The following is a 26,266-nucleotide window of genomic DNA, read 5'->3' on the forward strand; positions in this document are numbered from 1 at the left end:
TTACTCTTTATTTAAAATGGAAGTAATATGATTAAGTGTAATTTACTTAGATGTGATTAAAAAATAATTGAATACTATGTATAGTAAAAAATTGATATTATTGAAGGATAAAATTAAAATTTATTTCTATATATCATTTTTGTCCCTAATGTTTTCGTCCTATTTAAGTTCCAAACGTTTTAAAATCGTCTCAATTTTGTCCCGCCGTCAATTCTGTTAACGGATCCCTAATGGCAGGACAACATTGAGTCAATTTTAAAACATTAGAAATTTAAATAGGACGATTAAAATGTTAGGAACAATTTTAGAACTTACCCCAAACATTAGAGACAAAAATAATACTCTACTAAAAAAAACTCATGCACAAATGCAAAATAATGTGAGAAAGAAGGAGCATAAACAAGAGCGACTGCCAAATGAAGTAAGTCTTGTGTCCGTCCGAAAAGATTAGACGTGACACGCTTTCATTTATTTCCACATATTATTATTCCATTATGATTTCTAAATAAATTATTTATATATATATACCATCAAAAAGTAAAAAGGAAAAAAAGAAAAGAAAAAGAAAGGTATACACTATTACTATAGTCTGAAATCAAATATTAGATGTTAGTGTCGGATTCTCCACGAGGCAATAAGATTGTGGGATTTCTAGCCGCCCAATCATACTGCTCTCTCCAAAATTAAAGTTGATTCCTTTGCTTCCCTCTTAAGCCATTTTCATCCAATAAATGTTTTTATGTACATATATAATAATAGTTCTACATTATAGCCATGCCTTTTTCTTTTATTTTCTCCATTGAGTATGGTTGTAGTGGCAATGACCTCACTACCCTTTTCATAGTTTCATTGATGTTAATCAATGACTTTTTATGAATTATTAAACTATGTATGTTTTTGGTGGGTGATGGGTATTAGAGAGAATGGAGGATTGTGGTGCTCACTTTTGTTTAGTAGACGAGCCTTTTAATTTCCTCCTATTTACTAATTCAAAAGGAGCTTTAATTTGTTTGTTTGTTACACCAAAATGGTAGATCATTAGCTACATATGCTTTATTGATTTTTACCATATGTCATCAAAGCAAGTGTATGTTTAGAACCTAATGAAAAAGACATCATGTGTTGATTACATATAAGATAAGATCAGACAAGCATGCATGGTACATTAATTTACTAATAATAATAATACACGTTTAGTGGTATATTAAACTAAGAAAAATAATTGAGAGTTTTAATTTATTCTTCTAATTATGCTTTTTATTTTAAATAAAAAAGTTTAAATATTTTATCTTTTTGACATTTTTTAAAAAATAACACATATATTTAAATTTTTACTAATTAAAAAGATAAATTAAATCTCTTAATTATTACTTTTAAACTAATAAATGACAATATTTTGACATGATTTAAGTGTTTGATAGTGCTCATCTCAAGTAGGTAGATCAAGTACAAAATTTATTTCAATTATATTATGCCTAAAAAAAATCAGTCACTAGTTATATGTATTTGACATCTTATAAATTTTTTATTATATTACTATAAATAAATTTAATTTTTAGTCTATTATAAATTTAATTATTTAATTAAAAAAATATATAAATAAATATATACAATATATAATAATTGATTTTTACGCACATAGAACATTTTCAAATCTAATTTGGTATACGTATCATGATTAACTATATGAATGAATGATAAATGTGATAGACTTTTATATATAAATGGACATGTGATAAAATTAGAAAACAATTTTTTGGGTTATTATTGAACAGAAAAAAAATAAAAATTTTAAAAGAAAAAATGTCAACTAATAATATTAATGATAGAAAAAATGAAAAATTTAACACCCTAACGTAAGCAATATAACGACAACAAAACCTTGTCCCACTAAGTAGGGTCGGCTATATGAATCAAATGACGTTATTGTGCTCTGTTATATATCATGTTTATAGAGAGACTGCTTACATATAGATTTTGTTTAACCACCTCATAGATGGTCTTTTTAGATCTTCCTCTGCCTTTCGCCCCTAACGTAAGCAATAGAAAAGAAAAAAAAAATATATTGAAAACCTGAAAAGGGAGATTTTTCAATCGTGGCAGTAGATAGATACTGTTATTGGTTCTTCCATTTGGCACCCTATAAATACCCCATTTCCTCCTCACATCAATTAACCACAACCATCACCTGAACTCTCATCTCAAACCTAACTTTTCTGTTGATAATAATCACAGGTACTATATATATCTATGTGTTTTCTTAATAAGCTTTGGGTTTTGAAATTAATATCACTAGCTAGGCTTTGTTCGTTGTTATTGTGAATTAATTAACTTTGATGATAACTTGTTGGATGCAGCTTACTAATTAAGATGATGGTGCCGGCAATGAAGAAGCAAGAAGAAGAAGAGAATAATAGTAAGAAGTTTGTTGGAACATGCTGGAGTTCAATCTTGATGTCCAATAATAATAAGTCCATGGAAGAAGAAACATTGATGAATTCATTGAATTGCATTGTAAAACCTCCTCCTCCTTATTATGTTGCAAAGACTAAAAAACCCTCTCTCAGTGATAAGAGTTTCCAGATATGCACTGAAAGCCTTGGATCCGAAACCGGCTCCGATCATCTTCTCTTCTCTTCCTCTTCTTCTTATACAGTCCCTTCTCGCGTCGAGACTCAATTTCAGGCTCAAACTCAGGCTCTGCCAGAACAGCATTGTGCTAATAATCTTGTTGTCGTGAACAAGTGCGCACCGCGTTCACCTCCTTCTTCTCTTCCTCCTCCGCTGCCTTCGCTTGGGACGCTGTCCCGCCGGCGTGACGGCAATGGGAGGCTGTTTCTAGAAGCTTTGCCAGCTGTTGCTGCTGCTCCTCACAAAAGCATTAACAAGAACAACAATAAGCTCTGTGCTCAACGCCAAGACGGTCGTCTCGTCCTTACCTTTGCTAATGAAGAAGAAGAAGAAGAATTTGAGGAAGATGACAATGTTGTTGTTGATGAAGAAGAGGAATATGATGAAGATGACGAAGTAGATGAAGCAAATCACGATGATGATGATGATGATGATGATGATGATGATTACTTGGTTCATCATCACAATAATAATAATAATCCAAAGAGCATTATTAGTTGCAAGGATTCTAGAAGGTCTTTTCTACTATGGGAACCACATTGCATTGCTACTTAATTTCATGATGATTAATTAATTAATTAGCCATAATAATGCACTCTTATTTAATTTTTATTATATATATCACTCTTAATGTCTGTTTTGTCTCTACCAGCAGCTAGCTCCACTCTTTTCAGGGAGCTGCTGATTAATTAGTTCAAATAAGTCAATTAACTGGACAGAGGAAGAGACAATAATACTTTAGTTATTATGTGTAACATCATATATATTTCATATATGCTTATCTTCTTTTCATATTTTATTATTAACATGTTTATATTTATACCTATTTATATTTATGTATATGTTTGTGCATGTATGCACACGGTAAATTTGACAGTTACATTGCCAATAGGTTATAGCTCAAATGACATAGGCTCTCCATATTCAATTAAGAGTTCGCGGATTCGAGTCTCCTATCTTTCCAAATTTTTTAGCCAATGAGTAATAGCTCAAATGGCATAGACTCCCCATACTCAATTAAGAGGTTGCGGGTTCGAATTTCCTATCTTTCCAAATTTTTGCCAATGAATAATAGCTCAAATGGCATAGTCTCCCCATACTCAATTAAGAGATTGTGGATTCGAGTCTCCTATATTTGTAGTGACATCAAATTTGATAATACTTTTTAATTTTATCATATTCTTTATTTTTAAATTAAGAAATATTACTAAATAATTAAAAAAATATAGGACTAGTTTTAATTATATTTTTAAATATGATCAAAATTTCATACTTAGCATATGATTTTAGTTAAAAAATGTTAAAAATTCAGTAAAATTTTTTTTTGGTCAATAATTTTAATCATTAATTTAATTTTTTAATTTAACAATTTAATATGTACACTTTAAAATATTATTAATTGATTACTGGTTAAAAAAATAAATTATTTTGGAGTTCACCAAGAATTGAATTTTTGATCTTTTGGATCTAGCGTTCTAATACCATGTCATGATACCACTCATCCCAACAATTTCAACTGATGGAAAAATGTAACACTAATAATTATATCTCTAATACTCTTTAAACCTCCATTATACACATTATATAAATATTCTATTGGCTCCTCGTACTTTTCCTTTTCGTGTATATATATATATAGTAATAATCTAATTAAGCTCATAGTTGACCTACCTAACTGGCTAGGTACTTATCATGTTGTCCTATATTTATAACGTTATTATGGATGGCTTATTTTAATTTCAACTTTGTAGTCCCTTTTATTAAATTCAGCCAATTTGTGGGGTTATTCCAAAATGGGTCCTGTCTCTGCCTAACTCCTCTTATTCTTTGGGAACATCATGGATCCACCCCTCGTTTGTCTTTTGCCTCACATGATGACTTTCCAACTTATTAAGACACTAAATTCAACACTTATTTTCCCTTTTTCTTCTTAATTCTATATATATCCCAAGTTCTATACTAAAATTGCCGGTGCAAGAAGTAAGCAAAGTACTGAAAATAAGAATTGACAAACTTATAAAAATGCCGAACTAAGGTGAGAAGGTAATACAGTGAGATTCAAATCTTATATATATACATCTATTTTTTAGTAACTAACTTTTAATAACTTATGTAATTAATCAATAACTGATAATCTTTAATAATTAATACAATAATATCTTTCTTATAATTTACAGGACCATTCTATGTCATCGTTAATTGGAGTTACCTATATAGAGAATGATGATAACAATAACATCATCTACTTTTAAGTGAATTATATATAGTGTGTTTTAGCTACCAATTTCATTGGGCGGGAAACAAACAAATATGATGATCAATTTAGCAAAGAGTAGTGTGAATGTGTCAAATGTGATTTTGCTTTTGTTTTTTTTTCATTCTAATGATCTTTTGGGCCAACATCAAAGAAGAGTAAAAGAAAGGGAAAGAAAAATATGACCAAGTTAGTTAGAATATTAATTTAAAGCAATTGGTTTCAAACTCTCTGTCATTTTATTATACTTTATTTTTCTTCCTTAATTATTGGAGAAACCTTTTCATTACGTGTCATCTTTTTCATCCACCACAGAAAATCTATATCTATGTAATGTATTGTAGAAGGAGGCTTTAGTAAGTGCCATGCCTTTGCTTTCTACCCTCACTCTTACTTTGTCATTGTCAATTAGGTATAACTCAAATAGTATAGTTTCTTTATATCTACTTAAGAAATTACAAATTTAAATTTTTCTATTTTTGATTAAAAAAAATCTTTTATTCAATTTAGTCATTATAATTGACCATTAATTAACTTATTTTTGATCTAGTGATCATCATCTCTATCTTAAAATTAATGTACCTGAGTTCAAAATTTGGTTGACGTTGAATAATAAATGAAATTTTTAAATGTTGTGTGTATAAGTATTGTGTGAATAAGTTTGTAATGTTTAGGATTAAAAACTGTAATAATATTAAGGAGACAAAAAAAATCGTCAGAATTTATTTTATTTAGCATTTATTAATTGTTATAGTAATTAATAAATACTAAATAAAATAAATTTTGATTGATTTTGAGTTTTGACTAATTTTATTTGTTATTAAGTATTTTCGTAAAAATGGTTCAATTCATCTGACCTAGGGCTGGAAGTGAGTCAAGCCAGCTCATGAGCCAACTCGAGCTCGACTCGTTAACAGCTCGATAAGCTAAGTTCGTGAGCTGGTGAGCCAAGTTTGAGCCTGAAATTGAGCTCATAAATTAAATGAGCCGAGCTTGAGCTTGGATAAGCTCAGCTCATTAGCTCGTGAGCTAGCTCGATTATATATATATATATATATATATATATATATATATTATAACAATCTTAATTATTTAATATTTATATTTATTTTTTACATATAATTTTAATATAGGACATAAATAAAAAATTTATAATTTATTGATAGATAAACAATATATAAAATTGATCTTTTCAAATATTTTTAAAAATATATAAGTTATAATTTATTGATATAAAATTATAGATTATGTATTTATGTTTCTCTTATTTGAGCCGGCTCGTGAGCTCGAGTCAGCTCGTGAGCTTTTGGTGAGTCGAGCTTGAGCTAAAGAAATAAGCTCGATAGCTAATGAGCCGAGCCGTGAGCCAAGCTCAGTTTTCGTGAGCCGAGCTTGAGCTTGGTCTAGCTCGGCTCAACTCGGCTCTCACTTCCAGGCCTAATCTGACCCAACAAATTTTTTTTTTCTAGTCCAATCTATTATTGACTTATGCTTCAAGGTTCTAATTAATTAAGATTAATTAAAAAATGTTCTAATTTACGATTGAACCTTCTCATTTCAAGTGTACAATTCCTTCGTGACAACCAACTGCCTAGTTCCAATTTAATTATAGTTTAATTACAAACTTTTGTTTTATCCCACTAACAAACTAAGTACGAGAATTGATTTTTTGTTAGTTTATAAATATGAGTTTAATTTTAATATACTAATATATAAAATATTTTATGTAGTCATTTAATTATATTTATTTCTTTAGATAACTATTCATACTATCAATATAAAAGACATGTAAAACTAATTTACACTCGCAATCATCCAAAATAAATTCTATGGACATTTCACAGGAGGAACAGCTACCTGCCTACCTCAACGTTTTAAAGATTTTCATATAAAATAAAAAATGGATCTCTTTTCGGACTAGGAATTAAGGCCCAAAACCATTGAAATACAACTTGCAGAAAAGGCCCAAACATACAGCGAAAAAAACATAGGTTCTAGAAATTTTCAATTTTAAGACAAAAAAAAAAAAGAAAATTTCAATTTTATTTTTTATTTTTTATTCTAAAAAACAAAAATCCCCAAACATAGCGTCGAAATTGTTGTAGGTGGAGCTAAATCTTATTTTTTCTGGCGAGGTTGCAGCTGCAGGTGTGGTTTGATCCGAGAAGCTGGTAAAATCTAAAATTGAAATTCAAATCGAAATCGGAGAAATGGGAGAGACAGCTTCTGCGGCTGCGTCCACCGTCGACGACGATTTGCTTCTCAAGAACTTCTTCGCCGAAGTCAGCGAAGCCGAGAGGGACAACGAAGTCGCTAGGTATTAGGTTTTTTTTTGGGGCACTACTTCAATTTTGATTTTAACTGGATGTTTCTTCAATTTGATGTTTCTTACTATGCTCAACAACAATTTTTCTACAAAAGATTTTTTTTTTTTAATTTGTTATTGGTTTAAAGTATGTATGCTGATCAACATTGTTGTTGTATTTGCAGGATTCTCTCTTGTTTTAAGTTGAATCCGTTTGAGTATCTAAAGCTTCCATTTGATTCATCACCTGATGATGTGAAAAAGCAGTACCGCAAGGTAACTTCATGGTTGGTTTAACTAACTAATTTGTTCTTGGCCTTGTTACAACTTACACTTGCTAATCCTTTTTTGTAGTTGTCTTTGATGGTTCACCCTGATAAATGTAAGCATCCACAAGCAAAGGAGGCTTTTGGAGGTATATGAAATTAATGCTTTTATCTTTCCTCTCTATTAAGCTTATTCTTGTTATCTTGCATGGAATTCTGCAATGTTATGATGTAAAATAGCATGTTATTGCTGTAGGATACTCAGAATTCAGAGTTGTACATCAATTAGCATGTTATTCTGTAGGCGCAGCTAGAGAAGTTCATATGAAAGTTTTTAATTGTTCTTAATGCTTGTTGTGCTATTTAATTGTCTGCAGCCCTAGCAAAAGCCCAACAATTATTACTAGACCAAAATGAAAGAGATTACCTTCTTAGCCAGGTCAATTCAGCTAAAGGTTAGTATAGTTGTCTTTTTACTTATTATATAGTTCTTACCTGAAAATTCTTTCCATTAAGGGGTTTTATTCTGCCTCCTTTGTGGGTTGGTTTTTTTTTTTTAGGATTCTCTGTTTCTTTGAAATTTTAGCACTTCAGCTGTGATTATTGATTGATTCTTAGCTGAGTACTCTTAATTTTTACTGGTCATTTGTCTGCATTCCTCCACTTGTTTGTTATTGTGTGCAATATTCTCTTCATTGCATGTGTCATTTAATTGTTCATCTTTTAGTTTCTCATTTTTTTGGTCCTCAAATCTCTGAAAGAATTGCCTCTCATTTTTCCCCCATTGATATGGACTGCAGAAGAACTTAGAGCAAAGAGGAAGAAGCAGTTGAAGAAGGATACAGCTTCGAAAATTAAGTCTTTGGTTGAAGAGGTATGTTTACTGTTTTATTAGAGTTATATACAAATCTGTGATCTGTATTATGCATCTAGAACCTAGAATTTTAGAATACCCTCTTGTTGTGAGGCACTGAGGCTTTCTTTTTGTTCTTCATCTGTCTAGCCCCTGCTCGTGTTCTAATCTCTTATAATTAGTATGCTATCAATACTAAACAAAAAATATACTGGTTGCCTTTCTTTTCCCCCCAAAAGACCTATCATATTTTGTTCTCTCTTGTGCTTATCAGGGAAAATATGATAAACAATATGAACAGTCAGAGGAGTTCCAGAAAGAGCTCAAAATCAAGGTTCGTGAACTATTAACTGAACAAGAATGGAGGAGAAGAAAAATGCAAATGAGGGTATGCTCTAACTACTTGTCATTATCCTTAAGATGCTGTTTATGTAGGAAAATTTAGCCCGAAAGTAATTATATGCATAAAAGGCATTCTTGTTTCTTACCTTGTATTTTCTTCAATATTATGTAGATATCAGAGGAGGAAGGCAGATTAAAAAAGGATGAAGAGGAACAAAAAGAGATGTGGAAAAGGAAGCGTGAACATGAAGAAGAGTGGGAAGGAACAAGAGAACAGAGGGTTAGTTTTCTATGATTTTGTCTAACTTTCATTATACATCCAACTGCAATTTGTTTTATTATCTTCCATAAAACATAATCTTTGTCTCACTTTTCTTAACTTTCCCTATGAAATGTACAATAATACGTGTTATGTATATTGTTCCTGATTATGGCCGAAACCCCAATATGTTTTTTGGGTCCACATGTACTTCCCTTCTGTCTGTAATAAAGTTGAGTAGCAGTGTGATAGTAGTATATAAGTGGATATTAAAGTAACAAGATAAAACATTATTAAGAAAATAATGAAGGTAAGGCTGGCATAAAGCTGTCCATCCTTAGACCCCAAAACGGTGGAAGCCAGCCTTGGTCTTGTGGCCACCATTTTTCAGTTCTTGTTGCATGTTAGTTGTTCATGAGTCTATCAATCACACCCCTAGAGCCTTGTTTGTTCATATGGATGCATTCTCCTCTACCTCACCCAATCATTGCCAAATGGCAATTATGAAACTTACTTCGCATTTCTATTTATTTCATTTAGTACCATCAGTTCTTTATTTAACTTGTTTCTGAATTCGGAAACAATACTTTTCTATTGTTTTTTAATTAATGCTCTTTTGGATTGTCAGTAACAACTTTCTGTTCAGATGGCTGTACAAGTTGTTAATATGGGTTCATTGGTTGCAATGAATTTATAGATTATATAGTCAAAGAAACCATCATGCACGCCACTTAGTTTTGACAGTGTTGATGATTCGTATTGTACAGGAACTTGAAATTTAGTCTAATTAAAATATCAATGCAGTTTTTTTCTTATTGCTTTTCTTCAGAAAAAGATTTAACATTGTACAAAATGTGGATAACGTTACTACAATGGATTTATTATCAGGTGTCCAGTTGGAGAGATTTCATGAAAGGTGGAAAGAAGGTGAGATATGCTGCTTGCTGTTTTTTGTATAAGCTGTTGTTCCATTTGACACGCGGAGCAAAAAAAATGATAAATTCCTTGACTAATATTTTGTTGTGTGTATGTATGTGCAGAATAAGAAAGGAGAACTTAGGCCCCCTAAGCTTAAGACGGAAGATCCAAACAAATCCTACGTTCAGAGGCCTGTCAAAAGAGGTTAGACTGTGTTTGGAGGCATTTCATACGCAATCAATCTAACAAAGAAGTCCCTGAGAAGAGAGCACTCATTTATGCTGGCTATTCCTTTGTCTGTCAATTTGATGGATACTTGTTAGCATGTTTATCAGTGGGGTCACGAGATGCATCTAGATGGGATGTTACACAAGAACTCGTACATAGGGATTTTAACTAGTGTGTCATTATTAAGTCTTCGTTAGAAATTATGTAACTTGCTGGTTCCGGCCTATTGAAAATAGGATTATATTTACTTTGCGTCTCCAGTGAGTCATATTTGAGAATTTCTTTCATAGTGCCAAGAAGTCCATTTAGAAAGAGATTCAGTGAGCATGCAATCTGTTTAAAAACTGGGAAATGTTCAATTTCTGGACGCTTAAAAATTGGACATGTGATTATATAATAAAATTTCAGACAGTCAAGTTAATATGAACAAACAACGTATTTCATTTTTGCATTTTGTCATTATCGCCGCAATATTGAACTGCAAGAAAGCATTGTAAAGACGGAAATGAATCAGAATGGAGTAACCCCTTAATCCTAGGCTCCGGAAGAGAAAAAAAAAAAAAGACAATAAAAGAACCACGTAAGCTTCTTGCATCCTAAGACTGCGAAATCTATTATCGAATTTGCGATATTCCCTGTCAGAGAATGTAGATTCACACAAAAATTAATTGTACAGATTAAGGATAAAAATTACACAAAGCAACACCTATGATACATGGGACATCCGACAAAGGTTTCTGATTTTATATATCTCACCACATAAAACCCTCTTGTACTCTTGATTAAGAAAGAAAGGGAACCAAGGAGCCATAGCAAAAAATATTGAAGAATTAATGACAAAAATAGCCATCTTTGACAAACCATGACCTTTTTTTTACTAGTACCTATGCTCAATTTACACGGGGTGGGTGAACCCAGAATGCAGCTTCTAGCTTTTGTCAAAGCAAACCTAGCAGCGGCTACCAACCTTGCACATTACCTTTTTATCTTCTCGACGGTTTGCTGATTGAGCAGTGAGAACCAAAACCAGGAAAGCCAAGCTTTCTGCTGCAGGGATGAAGACCAAAAGCCCAGGGCCTCCCGTAAATCGCATCATGCTATGTACAGAGCACTAAAACAAGGCGATAGCACGAACCGGTAAGGCACAAATAATAAGGACATTTTTAATGATCACTATATCCAAGCGAGCGAACCTCGGTCATTTGTTACTTGGGGACGGCCTCTAGTTGGCGTTGGTGGTCTGTTGGCATTCAACTCCTATACAATAATATATAAAAATATTACTTTAATCACCATTATACCATGTAAGAAATTGACCACAGTAAGAAATTCATCTAGCCGCCTTCATGTATATTTGATAGGTGCAGTACGTTAAATTACACAGCACCACAATTCAATTGAGAACAATTATTGGAGTACCTGCATCCATGTATCTTCAATATGCCGCTCAGGTGATGTCTCCGGTGAAGACATCGCTGGTGGTAATGGATGAATTAATTTAGGAACCACAACAAGGTCCCTACCCAAAACTAATATTGCCCCAGCATTGTTTGCAGTGCCTAAAGAAACAAGGACGTGCCAAAATCAGAAGCAAATATATAGAGAGCAAACAGTAATTTAGAAGTCAGCAATATATACCACAATAATTTGTAGCTGAGAAAAGCGTGATCAGATGTCCTTGGGCGAAACGTTCAAACCCATCCATGACACATTCATGTGCACGGACAATCAGCTGAAGATCATTGTTATTGCAAAATTCTATGACACGATCAGGCTGCAGTCCAAACACCATTTACATGAGCATAATAACACAGGTATGTGATGATTGATCAGAAAAGCATAAATATCCTTAAATTACTTTAAAGTTTCTAGAATAATGAAGCAATTTTCATAAGCATTTTAGATTTATCATTTTCTCATGCAAAAAAGTAATTTTTTTAAGTAAATGATTACCATAGTGATCATCTAAAACCTTTTGAACTACCAAAAGGCCATATAGAATTAAAAAAAAAAAAGAAAGAAAAGAAAAATCAATCATTTGCAAGATAATAAGTACTCACCCCAAAAGTAACCAATCCAGGACCTCTTGCATTTGGCCGTAGTCCTTCCACACTATCATTCTCTGTAGGATCAGACCTAGAGAAACATTTCATGCTCTTATCATCCAAAAGGAAACCCAGTAAATTGTCTCATACAATAGCACACAAATGAACTAACCACAATAGATCCATCAGCACAATTGACCCTGCTTCCATTGGAATTGGACGTTGAATGTTCTCAATCTGCTCCACGTGATTTATTGAACGACCAATACCACCATGCATGCAAATAATCTTTTTCTCAATTAAAGCCGCCAGAGGCAGCCAATTAAACAGACGGTTCACCCGATGCCATGTCCAAATTCCATCTCTCTCACCCTGATAAGCAACTAACACCATTGGTTGATGTGCCAATACCATAGATAAATTAGGGAGGAAAAGCTTGGCACTTAAAATTCCTTACCATCCTTTCAATGCACTCAATTCGGAAGCCAAAAAGAGCATTAATATCTGCAGCTTCATGGTTTCCACGAATTAGATGTACATTTTTGGGATATTCAACCTGTAATATTAACATCACAATGCAAAAATCTGAGGCATCAATCTTGATAATAACACAGTAAGACAACATTAAGCCATCAAGCATCAAAGTACCTTCAAAGCAAGGAGGAGGCATATAGTTTCCAAACTGTGTTGTCCCCGGTCAACATAATCTCCTAGGAATAGATAATCGATATATCTGATAGTCATTTAAGCAAATTAGCAACAGAAAATATTGAATGCCTAAATCACGAAATGTATAATAGCCGAGTTAAGGTTTTTGGGATTGGATAGAAATCAGAAAAGAAATAGAGGTAAAACACGAAGTATATTACACTAATGCGGTAACATTTCTTCTGACACCTTTATTTATACTAAATCTATGACAAACAGTTCTTCTGACACCTTTTATTCATACTAAATCTATGACTGAAACCACAATGAACCTTTACCTTGGGTGAAGTACAAGCCATTTGTTGTCACATTATTTTGCAGCGATTTCTTTATGAAATTCTTGGTTTAGGAATTTAACAAAGTGCAGGAGGTGCCCTGGGTTTTTGGATAATTTCTTGTTGACTATCTTAACTGATAATGGGAAAAGGAATAGTGAAACTCTTTTGGCAATGTGCAATTTATGTAAATTGTTGATCTACTTGATGGAGCATGATTCTTCCCTCTCTAAATATATTTCTTTGGATGAACAGCTCCTTTCAGGTATTACACATTTGCCTTGTGTTTGCTGTATACCACTAATTGTCTTCAATAAAGCCTCTAGTAGACTTGTGTCACTATTATTATTATTATTATTATTTTCAAAAACAGGTTGTGGTTTTCACATATTGTATATCAACAACCATGTTAAATACTCTTAAAAGTAACCTATTGACCAATTGCTTAAACCAAGATACAACAATCATCAACATGCACAGAAGTAAGAACACATAGCAATATCCTTATTTACAAATACAAACATTGATGGCACAATCGAACTTACGCTATGTCACCAGCAGTTGATGGTGAACCATATTCATCAAAAAGCCGCATGAGATCCCCAAACTGCCCATGTAAATCACCAAATATTTTAATTGGAGCCTTAAGCCGTAATACACTTGGTTCACTAGAAAAGATCCGCTCGGCACTGTCACAAAGATCAGCAATTTCATTGCAATCTAAGAAAAACTGCCGGCGAACTGGTGGTTTCCATCCACGAGGCTTTAAGAGGTGTGCTATGACCTACAATATAACATATATAAGAAACAAATTTGAATATAACATGACACAACAGACTTTGAAATACAACATAACATATATAACAAGAAGGCAACAAGGAGATGTAAACATAAACCACAGTTCAACACAACACAATTAGATCAAGAGATGTGATACAAGATGGAGTAAGCTAGGAAATGAAAGGAAGGTCAGTAAAAAAGACCTATCTGATGTTCTGGACCTGATTAACTGGTCTACTGTTCATGGTACAACAGTTAGAAGTTAGGTCCACAACAGTTGACAGATAAATCCACGGAATTTCAACGTCCATGTTACTTAATATCATCATATATGTGCACTACATATATATTAGAGAGATAACTTTTTATGAATTCTAAATAGAAACAAACTATTTTGGTAATGTTATCATATGAATTATAATTATTATTTTTGCACGCTTGATAACTAATAGTAAGAAGAACATGTACCTTTTTTGGCACACTATTGATAGACATCTGTCTGTCTAATAATTTTCTAGCAGCAGTTGCATTTTCTGGAGTTCCATAACTGACTCGCCTGCCCTCATTTTCAAATTGATCAATTGAAAGCTGTCTAACCATACCACCTAATGCTCCACCGGTCTCCGCAGCAACAACCACCTTGAAAACATTCAACTTAGAATAAGAAATTGCACTTATAATTTTATAAGAACTCTTGTTGATAAAATTTTATAAGAACTTATAGCATAGTTTTCTGAGAACAAAAGATGTATCACTCACAGCTCTATGATGCAGCCGGACACCGCCAGAAGCAATGATATTTGACCCTGCAGAATCAGGTTTGATAAAGGAAGACTGTTTCCCACTTGGGGTAGCATCGGCTCCACCGTCTCTGTCAGGCAATTCAACTTCACCATTCTCTTGCCGTGCCTTGGCTGCAGCCAGTGCAGCACTGATAGCTTCAGCTTCTGCAGCTGATGCTTCGACCAGATACTCAACTCCTTTGCTTGTTCGCCTGCTAACAAAGTTCATCAGATTAATGAGGCCAAAGATGTATAATTAAACACTTTTCCCAAGGATAACAAAAACTCTCACCGAGAACCCTGAAGCATGGCATTTTCGGTGCTGATATCTGTATACATATCTCCATTCATTGGGGGAGCGACTGGATTTCCTAATACAACTGAACCATCAGCAGCAGCTTCGGACATTGGTTGCCTCGTCCTCTCATCAAATCCATATCTTCCAGGTAAGCCGCCTGCTTGTACATTAGATGCAGCCGCCGCTGCTGCATGTGAAGCGGCAGTAGTTGTTTCTGAAGCAGCAAGATCTACGGCAACAAGTAGGTCATCTAGCAATACTCCTGCAGCACAATCCCAAAACATTCCAGTCCACCTCTCTAAGTTATGAATTGGTTAAGATAACCACATGCCAAAATGAATATTAAAAGAAATCAACCATAAACTAAAAATGTTCCAGACAAGACCAGACATCTCAGCTTGGAGCGTGAACAAACATTGACAGGCAATTATCACGGAGAATAGCAATTACAAAAAAAAGGTGAGATCTTGATTAAAATGGAAACATATTTTGGTTATTCATAAAGAAAATGGAAAGAAATCTTGTTTAAGTTACGTTGAAAAATGTTGTAATAATAATTAACTATATAGATTTTATCTGACAAGAAACCATTGAGCAACTTAATTCATTGGAATTCCCTATGATTGTTGACTTCAACAGCATCAGAGGCCGTAGCTACCATACTAATTGAGTCCTTTTATAGCCCAGTTTTTATGTCTCAAAACTATTAGCACTATCTAAGAACTTTTATATGGATGGATGGAATCAATAGATGATATGCATCAAGTTAATCGATTATTTGCAGAGTCCTATAATTCAATGCAGAAATCACAGGCAGGATTCAAGTGTTTGACTGCCTCAAGTCAACCCATAAAGAGCTCTTTTTAAAATAATCAACCAACATTACTAGGTGAATAGAACTTGTAACCCAAAAACATCAAGAAAGGATTTCAATTTTCAAGCAGTACTCAGGTTGTATAAACTAGTAATCTGAAAGCTATATGAATCCATTTAATGTTTAAACTTACCCCCTCGTAAACCACCATAAATAAAAATTAGGTCACCAACAGCAGCAGCTGCATGCCTACAACGCCGAGTCAACTCAACTGCAGCATCTCCTCCGGCTGCATCAGCACTGTATCTACCGGTTCTTGGACTAGTGACAACAGATTTTGTATCACACCAAACACCAGCAGCAGTGTCAAGTACTGCAAAAATGCAAATGAATAAAAAGACAGAAAATAGCCATAGACAAATATAACTGCACTTATAGCACCAACAAGGAGTTTTAAGGGGGAAACACAAGTACTTTGCTCCTTAATTTCCAAAAAAAAAAAATAATAATAATATAATAATAAGGGAAAAGTATACTTTACACCCTCAATGTTTAGAGTTGCTTTTAATTTTACCCATAAGTTTTATTTCGTTTCAATTTTACACAAACCATTTCTTATAGTTTCAATTTTACCCTTCCATTCGATTTTTAACAGTTAAAGATTAGTCAAAATTGTTTTTCCCAGTTTTGCCCTTTTTCATCAACTCTTCCCACTCTGAAACTCAACGTTGCCGTTGCAGCCGCTGGCACCATGCACCACAACACCAGTGGAGAAGAGGGAAAGTTCATGATGGTATATTTACAATTTTTGTTAATAGATTTTAAGCAACAAAAAAAGTCTTATCCCACTAGGTGGGGTGTTCATAGATTTTAAGCAAATTAGGGAAAAAAAGGGGGTAAAACTGAAATTAAAATAAATTTTTGGTGTAAAATTAAAACGAAATAAAACTTAGGGGTAAAATTGAAACTAATCCTAAACATTTAGGGTATAAAGTATACTATTTCCTAAAACAGAATTGGGAACAACTTGTATAAACAAGTGTTCTTTTGTGTGTGTGTGTGTGTGTGTGTGTGTGTTGGGGGGGGGGGATAGAACTAGAGCACAAAGATCAATAATACGTTTTTGTATTACATGCAATAGACATAGGTGGGGGGAAGAGATTTAGGAAGCCAGCACCATGGAGCCTAACCAAGTACCTGCTACACTTGATGAGTCTTCTACCATCCTTCCTCCACCAAGAGCCCCACCAGACACATGGAGCCTTGCATTAACAAATACCTAAATCATTAAATTAAACAAATTATGATTCTTGAATATTTATAAAATCAGCTAGAAGAATTAAAATAAAATGAAAGAAACTGAACCAACCGCAGCATGCTGATATCTTGGTGATGGAGAAACACCAGGGGCAATTGCCCATTCCCATCGACCATCTCTATGCTTAGCAAGTCCATATGCACTTGCCAATGGCTGCAACATAAGTGGTAAGAAGAAAATTTCACTAAAGCTTAGGAGGAAACATTTCACAATAGTCACATTAAAATTTAAATAATAATAATGATAATAACAAGAATCCCATTAGAATTATTTTCATATTTTACATAATATATCCTCATGTATTCATTTTCTAATACTCAGAAAAAATGTACCACACACCCACACATATAGAGGAATAGGTACTTATACCCATGTCCTTGCACGTAGGACTATACCACTGTAAGCTTAAAGCTTCTCCTGTGGTGTACTTTGTTTGGACAGTAACATGCTTCTGCATTGTAAGGCTCATGTTACATTTCTCAAACCCTAGAATATCTTTAGGCACTGGGTCACATGTTTCTTATATAGAACAGTTCTGTTGAGTTTGTTTTCTGGCTTGGGGTAAAAAGAGAATGAAAAGAACTCCATGGGAATGTGCAATGGTTGCCATCTTCAGGTGCATTTTAGGGAGTGGACCACACATGTCCTTAAGAGCGTCTCCCTGCCCCAAATTTGTTTGGGATAGAGTTATGTTCTTAGGTAGCACTCTCTAAATTGCAAAGCGGTTGGGTTGGCACTACTTGTTTCTGGAAATATTCTGTTTTGTTTTACTTTTTTCAGCTCTTGCTAATACCTTACACTCCCCCTATACTAAATTCTCTCCTTTTTAATAATACTTCTTTTCTAAAAACAATCCAGCAAAGACACTTAAACTCTGCACGACCATCATATGAACATGCACAAGCCGTAGACAAAAAGATACAATAGTGTATGAGTGCCAAATGAGAGAATTGTATAAGGAACAAATTGAAGGCTTGGAAGTAAAACAAATAAACAGAATAAATAATAACTCACAACACTATTGGCATCTCTCCCTCCACAGAGCAGAAGCAGTCCATCAGAGCGTGCACTTGCAGTTGCATACCTACTCACAAACAAAGTATTAAATAACAACTCCTTTCCACATTGATAAGTTTCACTATAAGATAGCCAAATTCACAAATAGAAGGAAGGCAGGTCTATATAATTTAAATTAAAAAAAAGCAGCAAACCAATAAAAATTATTGCTACAAATGGAAAAGGTAATTAAATTAAGAGAATGATTTTCTTTGGCTTTCTAGAACTACAGCCTAATTTTATTTAAAAGGAATTTAAGAAAAGCAAGAGAGAAAGAACAAGAAACACAATCCAAGAACTTTTCCTTGGATATGAAAACAGTTTGAAAAATGGAAACATTAAATGTAGTTAGCAACTAAATTAACTTGGCATAAGTATTACCAATTAAAATTCTCACATAAAGTAAAACTGAAATTAAATATCTAATGTAACCACTCAATAGTTTGGTAAATGAATGATTTGAGTGACAATCTTCAAAACCTAGTCTAACACCTAAAAGGTTAAAAAATAAACATATCACCTCTTCATAAGAATTTAAAACTAATACGTACATAGTACGTGGAAATATCAGTCTAGAAAAGAAAAATTCAGAGATAGAAGTATACATGCATGGAGGTGGACCCTCTCCTTCTGGCTCCAACTTGCGCCATTCATAAGGCTTGGCAGCTGTGTCCAAGGCCCACACATCAGCCAAAGGTCTCTTTCCTGGGAAGCAAAGGCCAAACTAAGTGCAACGTCCAATAAATAAATAAAAATAAAATAAAACAACCAAACAACGCACACAATGGAAAAGGGCTAGGCATTTGACCAGTTACCATCATTTCCTCCAATAGCCATAAGATACCTCTGCCCCACCAAAGCCATTACATGTCCATAGCGTGACCCTGGTCCAGGGCCTTGAACAGATACTCTACAAATAATTCAGAACCTACAAGATTAGTTAAATATCATTGGAAACATCAAGGGGGAAAAACAGGTTGCAAGTCTAACCTATGCCACCGGGGCATTTGCTGAGTGAGATCAAGAACATGAAGATCCTCTGCTGACAAACCAGCAGGACCGATGCCACCCTGGGTAACAATGCAATAATTCAAAAGAATTGAGCATCAACATTCACAGAAAGGAAATCAAATCCACCGATATTATGAGAACTTAAGAGATGCCCCCTCCATGATACCTGAATAACCACCATGGTCCCTACAGCAGTTGCCACATGTGCAGCCCTTGGAGTTGGAGGCTCTCCATAGGGAGTTATCCTGCAGCATATTGCTTTATGAGCACTAAAGCCAAGTGTGAAAGGCTATAAATGCATTATTCAAGTCTTAAAGTAGGCAGGAAATAATGACCTAGTTCTAAGCTTACCTAGACCATTTATTATTAATGACATCATAACAGTGGACATCAGCAGTAGCACCAGCTAAACCTGCAGAGCAGATAATATACTAGTCATGATAGATTCCAAGCATAAACATTTATCACTAAGTTTTTAAAGCTACAAGACATGTTCAAGAAAAAGCTCCCTTCAAGCTAGTTAATATCAAAGTCTTTCTACGAAGGGAAAAAAAGATGTGAATCCAAATTAATCAGAGTTCATTTTGTGGCATTGCTCACAGAAAGATGAATAGCTATAGCATATTAAGGTATTCCCAAAATAACCAATAATGTTTGCACCAAATAAAGTTTTCAGCGTCTTGTTACTGCCATTATTATGCACCATGAATCATGATATGGAAAATCCAACTTGGATTACCTAGATCTAAATATTAAAAACAAAAACCATTTCAGGCTTAAAATGGCTACCAAAAGCATGATGATTGGAATTACTATAATAGGGCATGGAAATAATTTCAAAACAGGAACTCACTGTATTCTCCAAAAAATGCAATGTGTGATCAATAACAGTTGAAACAAATACTCTTCAGAACACGAATTGAAATATAACATTCTAACTAAGTAAAACAATTTGGGTTCACAAGGTTTCCACATGACTGAACCAAAGATGCCACTCAATATTTATATGCAAAATGGGAAAGGCTCCAACCTCCTTTTCACATTCTTGAGCCTCTACCTTAGATAGGCTTTTCAGAGAGAATGCTGTAGGCATGGTTAAAAAATGCTTTCATGACAAAGTGATCAAGAATCCAACAGTTAATGAATATGTTGTTGTGTCCGATACCATGTCTACCGATACTGCCATTCTTCAAATTTAAATTAAATTTTAGCATAAAGTTTACTGTGCTTATGTATTATCTATGCTTCAAAAACAGAGCAATTTGCATAAAAGAGCTTCATCTAAAAGAGCTTAAGTAGTTAGGAGAGATGACTCTTTAGTCTTAACAAAGCTCATTTGGGTGAACGGATCGAAACATAATGATGTGGCACGAATGGGAAATAACATAAACAAATCACCACGCCCATTTTTAAGATGCATTATATTGAGTGAAGGATAGAAGACCAATGAAAGGAAGTTATCCTGGAAGGTTCTTAATGAAGTTCTAACTATCAACTAACTGTATCAAAAAATAAAGGGTTCTCATGAAAAATAATAAATTCATTTCATTTAAATGCATCATACACACAAGTCTGTGTGCGTCTGTGAGTTCTTTCTCTTAAGATGAGGAAGAGGTTACAGTAGCACTTAATGAGAATAATGGCAGGAAGTCATCCACAGTCGTTTGATCATGTATGGAAAAACATGAGACAAACTTAAAAAGAGAACCAAATGGAAAGTAGTCTAATTAAATTGGGTGAAGACTACAGAAAGATTAACAAGGCTATAATCTAAATGAAATCATTCAAGTTTAGAGTTTGAATAGAGCTCTATGATGTTGTTTGAATGCAAGCATGTAAACCCTACGAGTGGAATATTACTGCTGTTTTTGCAAGTTAAACCATCCAACAAAGGAATGATCGTAAATAACATGCCATCTCCACTACATTCAATTCTATTCTAATATTATTCCACCCAACCAAATGAATCATTGTGGAGCCTCTGCAATCAATAAAAGCAGGTTTATGAAAACACGTGTTTCAATGACGGAAGAATTTATATCATTAGCACCCAGACTACGACATAGAGTAAGTCTGAATAATCACTCATTCCTTCCCATGTATGCATTTTCCATGTCTTGAAACAACTATGTAAAGAGGGATTTTTCGTTCAAACATCCCTAAGAATTAATAACTAGACAAATAGACATTGACAAAGAAACAAAAGCTCGTGTGTGAATCCAAATTCAAAATGCAATTCAACTTTAAAACACACGAACCATGAAAAATTCAAAATACTCAGCCATGATATAACAACTAATGGTAACAAATGCAAGGTAAAATAAAATAAGATAGTGAAGCACATACGTATTCCAGCATTTCCAGCAGACGACGGAGTCCCTGAAGCCGCAGAATTGCCTTCAAGAGCAGTGGCACCACCGAACAATATCAGCCTGGGACCAATGTACCCAGGAGCCCCCTCCTCTCCGACGGCTGCCACCGCCGTCAATGTGTGGCCGCACCGCGGACCCGGCCCGTCCTCCTTCTTCTCAATAATCGCGTTCATCGCCGAATAAGTTGGCGCCAGCCTCGGCCCTATCACCGGACTCTGCTGCACCTGAGCAGGCGCCTGCTGCTGCTGCTGCACAGGCAGCTGAGCCGCCGCCGGAGATCCACTGCCTGAAGACGGTGACTCGGCCAGCTGCTCTACCTCTCCCGCAGCCGGCGCCGGAGCAGCAGCACCGGCGGATGGAGCGTGATCGGCCTCCTGCACCATCGAGGAATCAACATCCATTACTTCAACCCTAAGATTCGAGCAATTCCGTCAAGATCGGAGGCTAGAATTCCAGCAAAATCGAATTCCTAGCCAACATTTGGATTCATTCCTCGGAATCCAAAGGCTTCGAACGAACTCGCTCCTTTCAATAACAAACGCTAGGAACTACACAACTTAAAAGGAACGAACTCAATGTTGACGAATTGAAACAAAGGAAGGGTTGAGCTCAGATCCTCGATTCTTCAATCGGAAGACGGAAGAAACGAAACGCGTTCGGAGAATAGTAAGCAGCTCGGAGAAAAGTCCTTTAGGTTTTTTTTCCCCTCTCTCTCTCTTCTCGCTTGTGTTTCTCTCTCTTCTGTGTTGAAAGTTGAAACCCAGAGAAAGAAAAGAAAAGAAGCGGTCGAAGAGGCAGCGAAACGGGAAACGGAGACGATCTCAAAGCCACAACAAAAACTCAACCCAAAAGCCCCAAATATTAAAAATAAAATTATAAAAAAAATAAAAAGTTATTTTATGTAAATAGCTAAACAAATAACAAACGATAAAGAAATTAAATTATAAAATCCAATCGCTTTGTCTGTGCTGTCCCCTTCTCTCTTTCTCTCTGTAGTGTCTGGATTTATTTTTTTAAGAAAAAAAAGCTTTGCTGTTTTTTTTTTCTTTTTTAATATTTTGTTTGTTGGTGCGGTCTACAGTGTTTCGTTTATTTCCTCGTTGAAAAAGAAAACGGGGGGACCGGGATCAACCGGCTAGGGTAAGAAGTGTATGGGGATGAATGCGGCGGCAGTGGCGGCGGAAAACGGAGAGGATTCAGCGAAAATCCGGTGTTTGTTAATGGTGGTGGAATGTTCCTAATTGCAAGGAGGTTTGCTTTTAATAGAAGGGTTTAACAGCGCAGCGATAAGATATATAGCAGAGTGAAAAAGCACGCGCTTTACACTCTTTTTTAGATTTTACAGGATTTGACTAATTTTATATGGATTTACTAATTTTGCCTAGGATTAGCATAAAAATAATTCACTTTAAACCTTTTTTATTAAATAAAAAGTTTTATATCTCCTTTGTAAATTAAGTAAATTTTAATTTTTTAATTTATTATGTTTCATATTATTTGTTTGAATAATGCGATTCAACTTTTTTTCTCAACATTAATTAATTTTTTGGCTAATTAAAAATTAATTTTTTATACTTTCTTTAATTATTTATATTTAAATTTTAGAATTTAAATTTAAGGTTTAAAAATTATGATTTAAAATATTTTATGTTTTTCTTTTGTTTTTTTATTTTCAATAACAAATTAATTTAAGAGAAGCAGAAGACTATATTATCTACTTTTTCTGTAATACATTAGTATTTTTCACAAAGCAAGCTAAAATAAAGCGTAACTTGATAAAATCAGCCAGAAATATAAAAATGCAAACGTTGCAATTTCTTTCTTGGGTATCATTACGTAAATAAGTTTTTTTTCACGCTCATTCTCTAAAAAGAAAATATTATGTTTGTTTGTATAATAAAACATAATTTGACGTCAATATAAAAGATTTTGATTGATATATATATTGCATAAACATCAACCTCTTTAATCACCTCTCCATCGTTTATAAAATAATTACATCCTGTAAAGCTTCTTTATATTTTGTTTCGTATAGCTGGTTGATAATTCTATATTATATTATTCGAATTACATAATTATTAATAGCATATAACTAATAAATATTAGTAATATTACTATCACATGGTTGACCGCATAAATAACTAAACTATCACAATATGCCACCAAGAAAAAAACTAGTACAATATAATTAGAAAAATATCTAAAAATGTAAAAAAAAAAATATATCTAACATCATTGATTATCTTTTAACCAAATCATAATATTACCTTTAGTCAACCAAAACATTAATTATTCCTCTATTATTATTATTATTATTATTATTATTATTATTATTATTATTATTATTAGAGTAAACTACTATTTCTATCCACGAAAGTTGAAAATGTTGACATATTTACCTATAAAAAAAAGAAATTACCATTTGTACCCATAAAAAATGGTTTTTACAAGCAAAATTATCCAAATCCTAAAAAATTACCTAAAATCCCTAAATTACCCTTATTTTCACCACCACACCACCTCCTTCACCCAATCACCTTTCTAACCCTAATCCTCTTCACCCAGCCACACCCCCCTTCTCCTTTCTAATCTCAAATTCCACCACCATCTCATTTTCTTTATTACTACCATCACCACCACCGCCACTATACCTCCATCATCATCTTCTTCACATGCAGCAGCAGCAGCAACAACAACAACAATAGAAAAAGCAGAGAAAAACGGTTCTTCCTCACTGAACAGCGTTGATGACGATGGTGGCAGTGACACCCACCGGCGCCGTCGCCCTCTCCTCCTTCTCCGATCTCTTACGCGCTCTCTTCCTTCCAAACCAGCGACAACGACAGCGACGGACTCAATCAATGGCGACGATAGATGTGACGGAGCCGGCAGCAGCAGGGCGCGACGGCGGCGACAGCTCCCCCTTCCTTGGTTCTGGCTCGCATCTCCTCTTTGGGCTCCCTCAACAACGACGACGATGATGCGATAGCGGCAGCGAGTCCCCACGTTATCAGTGCGGTCTCGCTCCCCCTCCTCTTCTCTTCTTCTTCCTCGGGTGGGGGTGTGTGTGTAATGTCTCCGTGTGTAAGTTTTGGAGGGAAAGGGGGTGGTGGCTGGGTGAAGGGGGGTGGTAGTGGTGGGATTTGAGATTAGAAAGGGAAAGAGGGATAGTGGCTGGGTGAAGAGGGTTAGGGTTAGAAAGGTGATTGGGTGAATGAGGTGGTGTAGTGGTGAAGATAAGGGATTTTGCAGGTAAGAGAGAGTGTGGGGGCAAAGAATCTGAAGATGGTTCTGTTGTTGTTGATGATGGTGAAGCCCTTTTTCTGGGTTAAGAATTCGAAGAAGCAGAAGAGAAAGAGAAAAGCAAAATACATAAGGAAAGCGAGAGAAAGAGAAAGAGAAAGGAGTTGGCAGAGTTGACGGATTATGGCGGCGACGACGAGCTCAGAAAATGGAAGGAAAGAGAAAGAGGATGGGTTAGTGGTGGTGATGGCAGTGGTGGGGAAAAGATGAAAACATTGAGAAAGAAAGAGGAGAGGGGGAGGGGAGGAGATGATAGTGGTAGTGGTGGAGAGAAGGGTAATTTATAAATTTAATTTAATTTTTTAGGGTTTGGATAATTTTGCTTGTAAAAATCATTTTTTATGGGTATCAATGGTAATTTCCTTTTTTTATGGGTAGATATGTCAGCGTTTTCAACTTTCGTGGGTAAAAATTGTAGTTAGATCTATTATATTCTATTATATATCTCTAATTTTAAGGCCAAAATGTGCCACATGTCACTCTCTCGTTGCAATTGAAATCAAATATTTCCCTCCAAAATCAAAGAACTCTCCTCTCTTCTCTCTTCCTTTCTCTATCTCTCTCATTTCTTCACTCACTCTATCTCTCTTATATATCATTATCAATGACTAATTACAAATTTGACAATCAAAATATACAACATAACACTCTCTAATTATATTTAAATTAAATTAAAATTAAAATATAGCTATATTATATATTATATTTATATATCTATTATATCTATTATCTATTATATATTACTAATTTTAAGGCCAAAATGTGTCACATGTCACTCCTTCATTGCAATTGAAATCAAATCTTTATCTTCAAAATTAAAAAACTCTCCCCCTCTTCTCTCTCTCATTCCTTCACTCACTCTATCTCTCTTATATATCATTATCATTATTAATGACTAATTATGAATTTGACAATCAAAATATACAATATAACATTCTCTAATTGTATTTAAATTAAATTAAAATACTAAAATTGAAATATAGCTATATTTTATATTATATTTATATATTACTAACTAATTTAATAACTAAAATGTGTCATACGACAATCTCTTATTAAAATTTAGAGAAAATATTTTCCTCTAAAATTAGTAAACATCCTTCTTATATTTTCTTATCTACCTCTCTTTTTTTTCTATTTCTCTCTATCCTTCCTACTCTATATATAATTTATAATTCATATTTTATATTAGTAATTTGACAAATCAAAATTTATCACTAGATATTTTTATTATAATTAAAATAAAAATTGTTCTTAACTTCCAAAATTAACAAACTCCCTCTCCCATTCTTCTTCTTTATCTTTCTCTCTCTTTTCTCTCATTCTCTATTTTTTTCTACCTTTATGTTCTACAAAAAATAAAATTAACAACATAATATAATTTAAATAAAAAATATTATTATATACATATATTTTATTTAAATTTAAATTTTTACTGCTTATCTTTT

General features: G+C 34.1%; 3 protein-coding genes across 4 annotated transcripts; 2 read left to right on the forward strand and 1 right to left on the reverse strand.

Moving 5' to 3' along the window:
- Positions 1-2,159: 2,159 nt before the first annotated feature.
- LOC107611845 (uncharacterized) lies at positions 2,160-3,431 on the forward strand. The gene is made up of 2 exons (XM_016313736.3): positions 2,160-2,235; positions 2,358-3,431. The coding sequence occupies exon 2, from the start codon at positions 2,371-2,373 to the stop codon at positions 3,184-3,186; it is 816 nt and encodes a 271-aa protein (XP_016169222.1). The 5' UTR covers positions 2,160-2,235; positions 2,358-2,370; the 3' UTR covers positions 3,187-3,431.
- Positions 3,432-6,911: 3,480 nt separating this feature from the next.
- LOC107612669 (uncharacterized) lies at positions 6,912-10,487 on the forward strand. Its single transcript, XM_016314370.3, has 9 exons — positions 6,912-7,202; positions 7,376-7,466; positions 7,545-7,605; positions 7,834-7,911; positions 8,257-8,330; positions 8,584-8,697; positions 8,824-8,931; positions 9,799-9,837; positions 9,951-10,487. The coding sequence occupies exons 1-9, from the start codon at positions 7,096-7,098 to the stop codon at positions 10,035-10,037; spliced, it is 759 nt and encodes a 252-aa protein (XP_016169856.1). The 5' UTR covers positions 6,912-7,095; the 3' UTR covers positions 10,038-10,487.
- A 158-nt stretch (positions 10,488-10,645) lies between these two features.
- LOC107612668 (serine/threonine-protein phosphatase BSL3) lies at positions 10,646-22,748 on the reverse strand. 2 transcript variants are annotated; one of them, XM_016314369.3, is made up of 22 exons: positions 21,490-22,748; positions 19,495-19,555; positions 19,310-19,388; positions 19,123-19,202; positions 18,948-19,042; positions 18,738-18,837; positions 18,091-18,160; positions 17,128-17,229; positions 16,956-17,037; positions 15,952-16,131; positions 14,939-15,206; positions 14,624-14,858; positions 14,333-14,503; positions 13,630-13,868; positions 12,750-12,834; positions 12,559-12,657; positions 12,274-12,473; positions 12,117-12,192; positions 11,695-11,830; positions 11,476-11,615; positions 11,250-11,313; positions 10,646-11,167 (listed from the first exon to the last, which is right to left on the reverse strand). In XM_016314369.3, the coding sequence occupies exons 1-22, from the start codon at positions 21,914-21,916 to the stop codon at positions 11,154-11,156; spliced, it is 3,003 nt and encodes a 1,000-aa protein (XP_016169855.1). In that variant the 5' UTR covers positions 21,917-22,748; the 3' UTR covers positions 10,646-11,153. The 2 variants fall into 2 exon arrangements, with proteins under 2 accessions (XP_016169855.1, XP_016169854.1); XM_016314368.3 differs by having other exon boundaries at positions 11,078-11,313; positions 21,490-22,592.
- Positions 22,749-26,266: the final 3,518 nt, after the last annotated feature.

Source organism: Arachis ipaensis, chromosome B8 (genome assembly GCF_059453495.1).
Source record: "Arachis ipaensis isolate K30076 ecotype BB chromosome B8, ASM5945349v1, whole genome shotgun sequence".
In the NCBI taxonomy this organism is placed as follows: domain Eukaryota; kingdom Viridiplantae; phylum Streptophyta; class Magnoliopsida; order Fabales; family Fabaceae; genus Arachis; species Arachis ipaensis.

Coding starts and splice junctions, on each gene's coding strand:
- LOC107612669 (XM_016314370.3), top strand. CDS start 7,096: ATGGGAGAGACAGCTTCTGCGGCTGCGTCCACCGTCGACGACGATTTG. Junction 7,467..7,544: donor TGAAAAAGCAGTACCGCAAG/GTAACTTCATGG, acceptor CCTTTTTTGTAG/TTGTCTTTGATGGTTCACCC. Junction 8,932..9,798: donor AAGGAACAAGAGAACAGAGG/GTTAGTTTTCTA, acceptor ATTTATTATCAG/GTGTCCAGTTGGAGAGATTT.
- LOC107612668 (XM_016314368.3), bottom strand. CDS start 21,916: ATGGATGTTGATTCCTCGATGGTGCAGGAGGCCGATCACGCTCCATCC. Junction 14,859..14,938: donor GCCATGCTTCAGGGTTCTCG/GTGAGAGTTTTT, acceptor CTTTGTTAGCAG/GCGAACAAGCAAAGGAGTTG. Junction 11,831..12,116: donor CTGGATTGGTTACTTTTGGG/GTGAGTACTTAT, acceptor TTTGGACTGCAG/CCTGATCGTGTCATAGAATT.
- LOC107611845 (XM_016313736.3), top strand. CDS start 2,371: ATGATGGTGCCGGCAATGAAGAAGCAAGAAGAAGAAGAGAATAATAGT.